The sequence below is a fragment of the Octodon degus genome, unplaced genomic scaffold (assembly GCF_000260255.1).
Source record: "Octodon degus isolate 3935 unplaced genomic scaffold, OctDeg1.0 scaffold00036, whole genome shotgun sequence".
Lineage (NCBI taxonomy): Eukaryota > Metazoa > Chordata > Mammalia > Rodentia > Octodontidae > Octodon > Octodon degus.
In genome coordinates this window covers 17,020,517-17,029,914 of record NW_004524612.1, presented here as the reverse complement: position 1 = coordinate 17,029,914, position 9,398 = coordinate 17,020,517, and the positions used below count along the sequence as shown (strand labels likewise).

The 9,398-nt window shown below is 50.0% G+C and overlaps 2 protein-coding genes across 2 annotated transcripts; one reads left to right on the top strand and one right to left on the bottom strand.

Annotated features, from left to right (window-relative positions):
- Nucleotides 1-2,195, bottom strand: LOC101561896 (trafficking protein particle complex subunit 3-like protein). The gene is made up of 4 exons (XM_023714639.1): nt 2,163-2,195; nt 925-969; nt 429-635; nt 1-297 (listed from the first exon to the last, which is right to left on the bottom strand). Exons 1-4 carry the CDS (start codon nt 2,193-2,195, stop codon nt 1-3), a joined length of 582 nt encoding a protein of 193 aa, XP_023570407.1.
- Nucleotides 2,196-5,162: 2,967 nt separating this feature from the next.
- On the top strand, nt 5,163-5,961 carry Defb136 (defensin beta 136). Its single transcript, XM_004630763.2, has 2 exons — nt 5,163-5,457; nt 5,761-5,961. The coding sequence occupies exons 1-2, from the start codon at nt 5,403-5,405 to the stop codon at nt 5,931-5,933; spliced, it is 228 nt and encodes a 75-aa protein (XP_004630820.1). The 5' UTR covers nt 5,163-5,402; the 3' UTR covers nt 5,934-5,961.
- The last annotated feature ends 3,437 nt before the right edge of the window (nt 5,962-9,398 follow it).

The window sequence follows — 9,398 nt, the reverse complement described above, 5'->3', positions numbered from 1 at the left end:
TTATTGTTTCCATCTGTACTTTTTCTCCTCTGGCTGTTTTAAAAATGTTATTCCTATTTCCGTCACACTATCACCTTTCAGTTTGTCTTGCAAGAATGTGACATCAGCAGCCAAATGAACCATTTCCAGGGCCCCTCTGATGATGCCACAGAGTAAACTGCAGTAGCACAGAGAAGACCGCCCAGCAGGGAGCATTTCCACAAATTCCGATAGAGGAGTCTTGTCCAGAATCAGTGAAAATTCATTTCTGCTTGAGTTTTTACAGGTCACACTTGGTGTAACTCCCAAATACATCTTTTTTTTTTTTTTTTTTTTTTTTTTTTTTTTTTTTTTTTTTCGGAACCGGGGATTGAACTCAGACCCTTGCGCTTGCCAGGGAAGCGCTTATTCCACTGAGCCATCTCCCCGGCCCATCCCAAATACATCTTAAAAGCAACCTCAGCAATTATATGTGTAACTTCTGAATAACTGTGGCATCTTCTTAGACTGGACCGAGCCAAAAAGTCTTCCACCAGCCGTGTTCCAATGCCATATCCCATTTTATCTAAGTATTTGTTCACATCTTCCTCTTTTTCATAATCCTTACACAGTTGGGCAACCAGAGCTCCATAGGTGAGGATCAATAGGTCTTTGTTCTGTTGTGCAGCTGCCAACAGCTCCAGCTGTGGAGTCACTCTGACAGTAGCTTGAGTGCTCAGATCTGATTTTCATCATCCATGTGTCCATGCATGAGTGGTACTTGATACCTATGTGCATTTATTGTTTCCTTCTATTTTGTTGATGAGTATTCCCTCATATAAAGTTTGATGATTCACACATCCAGTGATAAGACATTTGAGTCACTTCCAGTTTACAGTACTCATAAAGACAGTTGCTATGGACACTCATGTACAAGTTTTCGTGTAGACACATATTTTCATTTTCCTTGGCAACCACCGGTGTCCTGGTCTCCTGCTGTCTGCTGAGGTGCTATTCCCCCCTCTTCTCTCTGCAGCATCACTGCTGGACCCGCCACCTGCCAAGATCCTCGCCCCTTGCTTCACTCCAGTGGGACGCCACGAAGTGTGGAGTTCCAGGAGTGCAGAAACCTCTTAAACTGCATTCAAAACAGACACTAAGCTGGACTCCCACAGTGCTGCGGAGAGACACACCAGAAACTGAGAGTGGCAACAGCGCGCCAACATCCCCCATGCCCAGCCACTGGTGACCTGCCCCACAACACCCCAGCTTGCACCTCTTAACAACTAGAGCAGGAATTTTCGCTCCACTTTTGAAGTTTTAAGTTTGAAAGAGAGAAAAATTTACTGCTTCTTGAGGTGCCTTCAGGCCATCTTTTTTATTCTCCTGTTCCTCCTCAGCAGTGAAGATTTCTTCAGCTCTATCTTTGCAGCCCACAGCTTTATTGGAGTTTCCTTTCTGGCCAAACTAACAATATTTTATACCATCCTTATGGGTTCTTTGCTCTTGATTCTCAATGTAAGTCTGACTAAAAGCCCCCACAATAGCCATGCCACTGTCTCAACATTTGACTGCCTCAAATTTTCTTTTGCCAGATTAATCAGTCTGCTGTACTTAATCCCAGTCTTGGGCAAACTCTCTGGACAAGAAAAGACTACAGACAAATTCTCTGCCAAGCCATAACACACATTGGCTGGAGTCCAACAACCAATGCAGTCCTTCTTTCCAGAAATAATCGCCCCAGCCTGATCTTTACAGGCAGGATTTTTATCAGCATTCTGGTCTTCTGAGCTCTGATCAGAATCTCCCACACAGAACAGCCAAAGGTGTTCCAGAGCTTCTCTTTTAGGCGACATCTCTGAATGTTTCCTATCTCTTCCCATAAGTCATTCCCAAAGGCTCTTGAACCGTATGGTCAGGCATAGTCACAGCAACAACCCCACTCCTGGTACCAAATTTTGTATTGGTTACTTTTCTCTTGTTGCTGGGACAAAATACTCAACATCCAAAATTAAGGGGGAAAAGGCTATTTAGCTCATAGCTAATGGAGGTTTCAGTCTGTATTCAGCTGGCTCCAAGGCAAAATGGCACATGGCAGAGCACAGTAGTTCATGGAGGAGAAAAAACAGCAAAAAATAAAGGGAGGAGCAGCAGCTGTGGCAGCTATCAGCCTCTCTCCTTTCCTTATATTGTATTTAGGCTACCTTATCCAGGGTAGGTGTATCACTCACACCCATAATTCCAGCACTGGATCATGAATTAATCTCAAATTCTAGAAACCTGCCCCAATGACTCCATGAGACTTTGGGGGTACAACTAGACACAAACCATAACACTACCCCAATTCTTTCCTCCCTGCCTTCTTGAAGATGCATTTTCTCTTATACTAAAATCAGGCAGTGTGATCTCTCACCTGATTCTCTCAGCTTTTAGCAAGGTGGTTTGGTGCCTAAATAACCATTCAGCTCAGAGTGCCTGTAGGGAGATGAAGGCTTGAGGATATTACACAGCCATCATCTGTTCTACCTTCTCCAAAACAGTTGTTATGGGATAGATGATGCCCACTTCTGTATTGCTGGTATATGTTTGCAGTACAAAGTAATTATATTTGTCTTGGGAGCATCAATACATCACCTGCTGATCATTGTTAATTCCCTCTCTCAAACATGGCTGATGGCTGTATAAGTCAGTAGATCCACTTGTAATTAATGCAACATTCAGATTAATTAAAGTGATGTGTGCCACATGATAGAAATGTCATGACAGGCATTGTACAGAATGCAAGCCTACTTGCACACACATTGAGCACAGTGATGTGCATCTTCTGTCGCCTCAGGAATAAAGCCCAAATCCTTGTCCACAGTAATGAATGTCTGAAGCAATCCATGCAATGCAATAAAGCTTTTTTTTTTCCAGAACCAGGGATTGAACTCAGGCCCTTGTGTTTGCCAGGCAAACACTTATTCTATTGAGCCATCTCCCCAGCCCCCAATAAAGCATTTAAACCTCTTATTTTAACAAATGCTACACACAAAAATCAGGTACATCTTAAAAACCGTAAAGAAAGGAAGGAAGCCACAAATCATGTATGTACCCTGCCACTTTTAATTAGGTTGGGAAGAGAAGCATGAAATGACACTATGTAGCAATGTGAATTTGCAAGCAGAGTCACAGAGTGAAGTCCCTCCCTGTGGCCCACGGTGCTGTGTGCAGCTGGCAAGAGCCTTGAGCTCTTCACCCGAGCAGGCTTTGCGCAGCCTCTGCTTTACGAGAAGTCACTAAAGCCATGGGTGTGCTTCGCTTGAGTTATTAAATTCCATCTTCCCTCAAGGATTTATTTTAAAAGGTTAAAAGCAAAAGCCATGGGAAAATAAGCTTGCACATGGAGAACAGAGGTGAAGCCCCTGTGCTTAGAAGTTGTTTGGCAGGGGGATGGGTTAGAGGAAAGGGGACCTTCAGGCTCTTCCTTCAGCACAGTCGTTCACTCTTCTGTGCAGGGTGCTTGTGAACCAGACACTGTCTTTGGAAGGCAAAGTAAGAAGGGGATGAGAAATCAAGGATGCTGAAGGTGAAGGAAGTGACTTGGAGTGACACCAAGGAGAAGAAAATGGCAGGTTGGCCCACTCCTTGGGCAGGAAGCAGGAACACTACCCTGGTGGGAGAAGCCCCTGCTGAGTAGGAAAAGCACCTGAGGCAGGGTGGAGCTCATTAACCAGGGCACGGTGAGTGTGCAGGAGAGACCTTGCTGCATGCCTCTGGGCCCCAGATGCATGTTAGGTCTGCTTTTCCAGAATTCACCTAGTAGATGCTCAGGTGCATTTAGAAATTACTAGGTTCAGGCTTTCCCTATTCCCCAACATCACATCACTGAACGACTTCAAATATAAGATAGCCAAACACAACCATGCACCCCTACAGTCCCTGGAGAAGCTGAGGCAGGAGGATCACAAGTTCAAACAGCCTGGGCAACTCAGTGGCACCCCATCCCAAAATAAAATATAAAGGGTTTCGGATGTAGCTCAGGGGAAGTAGGCCCCTAGGATCAGTCCACACTATGGGGCAAGAGAGAGATATGGACCAAGGCAGAGGTGGAGATGGAGACAGAGACAGAGAGAGAAAGGGATGGAGAGAGTGCACAACTTCTGAAGCAAGCATCAAGAGACTCAGCACAGCTCCCAAAGGGAGTTCCGTTGCTGTGCAATCCCAGTGGCTTCTCTGAGCTTCGATTTCTTTATCTTTAGAAGAATGAGCTGACCCTATGCCACTCGGTGTGGCAAACAGCTGGGGTCAGATCTTGGCTCTGTGGCACCACAGATGCATCAAAGGGGCCCAGTGGCCCTGCATGAAACTAATGTTCGCTTGTGTGGCCTCTTGGCCTGGACCACTTGACAATGCATGCTGCACAGTCCTCCCCCCAGCCAAGCCCAATCCCATCCCAGGTCACTCAGCTCTACAGGCATTGTTGGAAGCCAGAATAAAATTCACAGCAATGCTGTGTCTGCCCCATCCCCATCTGGAGCGAGTTTGTGAAGGAGAAAGGAACCAGCTACAGCGACGGAATCTAATAATAGTACTGGTGACTGAGGTAGACCAGCGTGAGTGTGGAGGGCTTCCCAGGAGCTAAGTTCATCCTCAAAAAATCCTCTTAAGGTGCACTATTTAAAAAGAGGAACCTAGCTCGATAAGTCTCAGGCTGTGCTCTACAGCCACGTTACAGACTCAGATTCCTACACTCTCGGCCCACACGGGTACGAAATAATCCAAGTGAGTGTCTTCTCCACTGCTGGGCACTGTCAGAGGACAGGCAACAGGCCTAATGACCCTCCCCAGAGCTGTGTCTGCAGCGCCAGGAAATACTGCCCAGTTCTACCCCTGGACCTGGACATCCAACCTTGACCACAACACTGAATGCAAGCTACTCGAGAGGACAGCAGAGCTCCAACCCATCCACTCCAAAACTGGAGACTCTCCCAGGCCCGGCAAGGTCTGGGTACTTCTCCAGGGACACCTCTGCAGGAGCTCCATCTCTCCAGGTCAATAAATAGGACACTGCAAGAGAAAGATTCCCTCCTCTGCTCTCGGAGCACCCTAAGCCTGGGCTTTATAACAGTGTGTCCCTGGGGGCCGGGACTCTGGGCGGCACTGGGCAGCACTCCAGGGGAACGAGCATACAAGCTGAATAATTGCCCCTGCCTTGTCAGGAAGCGTGAGGGAACACGCGCAGGCCTGGCGGGAGGAGCCCGCTCTCCAGCGCTGCTGTGCCCTCAGCTGAGCGGCTTCTTCGCCTCACAGGCGCTCTCCCTCCTGCGCAAGCTGCGTTCTCCCCAGCAGTCCCTGCAGGAAGTGGCGGCCAGCTCGGCCCCACCCACCCCAGCCAGCCTCTATAACCGGGCCTCGGGACCTCGGGACAGCGCAGGGAGCCCCAGCCCGCACGGCCCGCAGCTATGAGCCTGTGTCTTTCTGGCGTACTCTTCTTCCTGATGGTCTCCTTACCTTCAGGTGAGCAGCCCAAAGGTTAGGGTGGCCTGCAGCCCCTCCCCGGCTCGTCTTCCACTGCGCCCTGAAGATCTGTAGGTCTCCTGGGAGGGGCAGGCCGTTTCCCTGCGCAGTCATCCAAATTCCTATTTCACCCTCAAATCCACCCGGACAGCGGACAGCGTGAGACTCAGCCTCCTCGCTGAAATGGGGCGGAAGTGTGAGGGCTGGGGCCCGAAGCCTCGCCACAGAGGAGTCCTCCGCCAGCAGGAAGACAGGCTGAGCCCCTCACCCAGCCTCCTGAAGCCTCCTTTTTCTTCCCTTCAGGGCATGGCATGATTGGGAATAGAGGCGTAGAACTCCGACCCTGCAAGGCTCTTGGGGGCCTGTGTTTCTTCGGCTGTAAACCAGGATGGACGTTTGTTGCATTCTGTCACAACATACTGGCTTGTTGTACAAAGAACAAAGTGTTTATACCTGCCCAGGGCAAAGAAATATGACCTGCGCCAATTAAAAGAATGTGCGAATTCAGAGGGCTGTGCTCTGAGTCTATGCTGCCGGCGAGCCGGAGCGCGGGGAGCAGGGTCCGGCCGGCTACCGGAATTCCCAGAGCATCTCATAAGGAGGCACTGGAGTAGAAACGCGCTTCTTGTTCTTTGTTTCTGCCTTTCGCCTCCAAACACTAACGCAACTGATTAATACAACTTGCAAACTGCGCAGGCTGCTGCCCGTCCCCGGCCCGAGGCATGGCTTGTCCTGAGCGCAGCAGCGATAGCTCCCACGCGCGTTGGTTCCCCTAAGTGACCTCTGTGGACCGCGTCTCTTCAACCCACAACTCTGACTTCTCCCTTTTTGTTCTTTTTTTCTACATTCATAATTGTGTGATTGTATGGTTGTGTGTGTGTGTCATATCAGTCCCCATTCGCGGTACATAATAATTGCGTGTATTGTGAGGAGTTTGCACATGTCTTCATTTCTTCTGTATGGCATTCCCCTCGCAGCTGCCCCCTGCCCATTTGAAAAAGCTGTTCCGTTTTTATTCTTTGATTTGTTTAATCTTTTCTCCCTTCCTTCCCTCTCCTCTCCATCTCTTGTTCCCCTCTCTTCTGAGGAAGAACTCCCTCCTTCCTGCCACAGACCCTGTGTTGTCCTTTTTATTTACACTTCGGGTTTCTTGTCCGAGGCACACAGGCAGTAAGTGGAGGGCTGTGGGGAGACTGCAGACAGGACGAAAGGGAGAGCTCACCCTTGGCCAACCTCAGGTTTCCTGGGGCCCGGGGTCTGCCCAAGTCACACATTGTTACAGAGCACGATCAGCCACAAATAACCATCCATTTTAGTCCTGGTTCTCTCAACCATCATCAAAAGGGTCCAGCTGTTAGCCAGAAATGGTGGCACATTCTTATAATCCCAACATGCAACAGGCTGAGGCAGGAGGTTCACTGTGAGTTCGAGGCCAGCCTGGGCTACATAGTGAGCTCAAAGCCAGCCTAAACTACATAGTAAGACCCTGTCTCAAAAAAAGAAAGAAAAAGGAAAAAAGAGTCCAGCTCTTGGGCCACAGTAACCACTCCCATGGCCAGGTCTCAGCGCCTTCGGATGCAGAAGCAGCGCTGCTTCTGCGAAGTGAGTCCAGACTCCCCCGCACCCTGCCTGCTGGGCAGAAATCTCCTCACGGCGGCCTCCTCCCAGCCTGACCACCAGCGTCTCCTCATCTCCACCTTTGCTCACTACCAGAGCCGCAGAATCCAAGCGGAGTCAGCTGTTCCTGGCCGGAGGAGCGGGATGCAGCCGCCCGCTGTCTCCTCTGCATGCCTGGAGCAAGGCCTCTACCTCTGGGCCCAGAGCTCTGCCCAGCAGAACTAGGTTGTGTTGTCCCATGAGCCGGTTATGACATCCCCTGTCACTCAAGGCGTGTTGGGCCCTGTGGCACTTAACTGTTTCGTTTCTGTTTTGTTATTTTTTACATTTCCAGTGAAGTGGTTTCTTTTCTTTTTTATCCATTTTATAGCACATATTTGCACTGCATAATGACTGTACCCGTGGCAAGGGGTTGGGGCAGGTACATAATGCATCTTAATTATTTTTATGTCGCTCCTTCTCCCCCTCCCCTTCTCTTTTTTACCTATTATCTATCTTTTATGTTGCTTTTTACACTTTACTTTGCTCATATAAGAGAGGTCATGAGAGTATTTAAGCTTGAGGGCCTGATTTAGTTCACTTACCATTAGGGTGACAAGGTGCATTCACTTTCCTACAAATGACTCAAGTTTAGTGCTCCACGTGTGTAAATACCACATTTCTTCATCCATTCATATGGTAGTTAATTGTGCTGTCAACTTGATTCGGTTAAGGCAAGCTAAAACGCTTTACCTAGCTTATCAGCAAAGCTTTGGGTGGGTCTGTGGGTGATTGACAGGCAAGCCACAAACTCGAGGGAAGACCCACCCCGGAGTGGGCAGCACCACCCAATGGGCTTGCAGCCTGGATAGACTAAGGAGGGAAAGAAGCCGCAGGAGCTGCAGTTTTCTCTAGTGCTTGGGTGGTGCGTCTGGTTCCTCCAATCTCCCAGCAGACTTGGCCTCCACTTATCCTTTATGTAATCATATTTTATATAAAATCTGCTCCTTTAGTGAACCTCGATACAGGAGCCTAAGAAAAAAGACTTTCTGTAGGTAGGACCAGCTACTTCTACCCTCAGCTCTCGGAGCACCCTGCACTGGCCTGGGCACGGTGGTGACTCCACACACCAGTGTGCCGGGCCAGCGGTCAGGAAGGCCCCGATGCCCGGACCTGACCTAGCAAGCAGGGCAGAAGGCAGCAGGGCACAGGCCGAAGTCCCCGCCGGCTTCCGACTCTCCTACAGCTCGGGCAGTCTGCTCCAGCCCTTACGGCGAGCTCCCAGCCCGGTGACATAGAAAGGATGGGGCCAGCTTGCTGAGACGCTCATTCTTTCTATGTGTCTTGGTTTTGACTGAGGGGCACGGTCAGTTTTTTCTCCCTCCCAGCTCATCTCCCAGAGCCCGCACACCTGCATCAGAGCACAGGCGGAGCTGCAGCACAGAGCCAGTGCAAGAGATCACTATGCACCCCCATATACTACACACTGCGTGTGCCACACAGGTCACAAGCAGCCCCCAACCCCAAGGTCGCCAGGGCCATAAAAGCCAGCTCAGCAGACGTGAGCTGCCCCCAGCTCAGCCTGACCCAGGTTCCTGTGAAACACACAGATCCAAACATTTACCCACCCTGACCCTGATAACCAAGGTTCCACACTAGGAATCTGGCCTCCCCCTTATGTGGCCCAGACTGGCCTCCAACTTGTGACCCTCCTGCCTCGGCCTCCCAAATGTTGGGGTTACAGATGTGCACCATGACACCAAGCTGGACTCTTGCAACTGTGTCCTCTAACAGAGCAAGTGGCTCAAGAAGCAACCAGTCTATCAAGTGGCATGTCATTGATGCAATCAGGAAAACGTACATTGATAGCAGGTAAGGCATTTGCCTGGGGTCACACGGGGTCACACGAGGTCACACGGCAAGCACGCAGGGACTCAGGCAATGGGAGGTCTCCTCCCTTTCTGCTTCCTGGGCTGTCAAATGAAGCCCCTGTTCTCCCTGGAACCAGCACGATCAGAAGCCAAACTAAAGTTCCCAGGGATGAGGTCAGTTTGGGAAAATATGAACCAGGATTCATGTAGAATCACAGGGCCTTCACTGTTTCCGCTTTTGATTAAAATTTGAGTTGCTATGCACATTCCAGTATATATTTTCTTTTTTTAATACCAGAAACGGCTGAGTTTCCAAACTGGTTGAAGCAGCCTTGTCCCCGCCGCCGGCGGGGCGAGTCCCGGCAGCGCTGTAACCTCCCGAGCGCCCGCCTGCTCGTGGCAGCGTCTCGCCCTGCTTCGATCCCTTTCTGCGCTCCGCACAGCGTCCAGCCGCCTCTCACGCCCGCACGCCCC

Coding starts and splice junctions, on each gene's coding strand:
- Defb136 (XM_004630763.2), top strand. CDS start 5,403: ATGAGCCTGTGTCTTTCTGGCGTACTCTTCTTCCTGATGGTCTCCTTA. Junction 5,458..5,760: donor GATGGTCTCCTTACCTTCAG/GTGAGCAGCCCA, acceptor TCTTCCCTTCAG/GGCATGGCATGATTGGGAAT.
- LOC101561896 (XM_023714639.1), bottom strand. CDS start 2,195: ATGGGTGTGAGTGATACACCTACCCTGGATAAG. Junction 970..2,162: donor ATACACCTACCCTGGATAAG/GTAGCCTAAATA, acceptor AGGGGGGAATAG/CACCTCAGCAGACAGCAGGA. Junction 298..428: donor TAATTGCTGAGGTTGCTTTT/AAGATGTATTTG, acceptor AAAAAAAAAAAA/AAGATGTATTTGGGAGTTAC.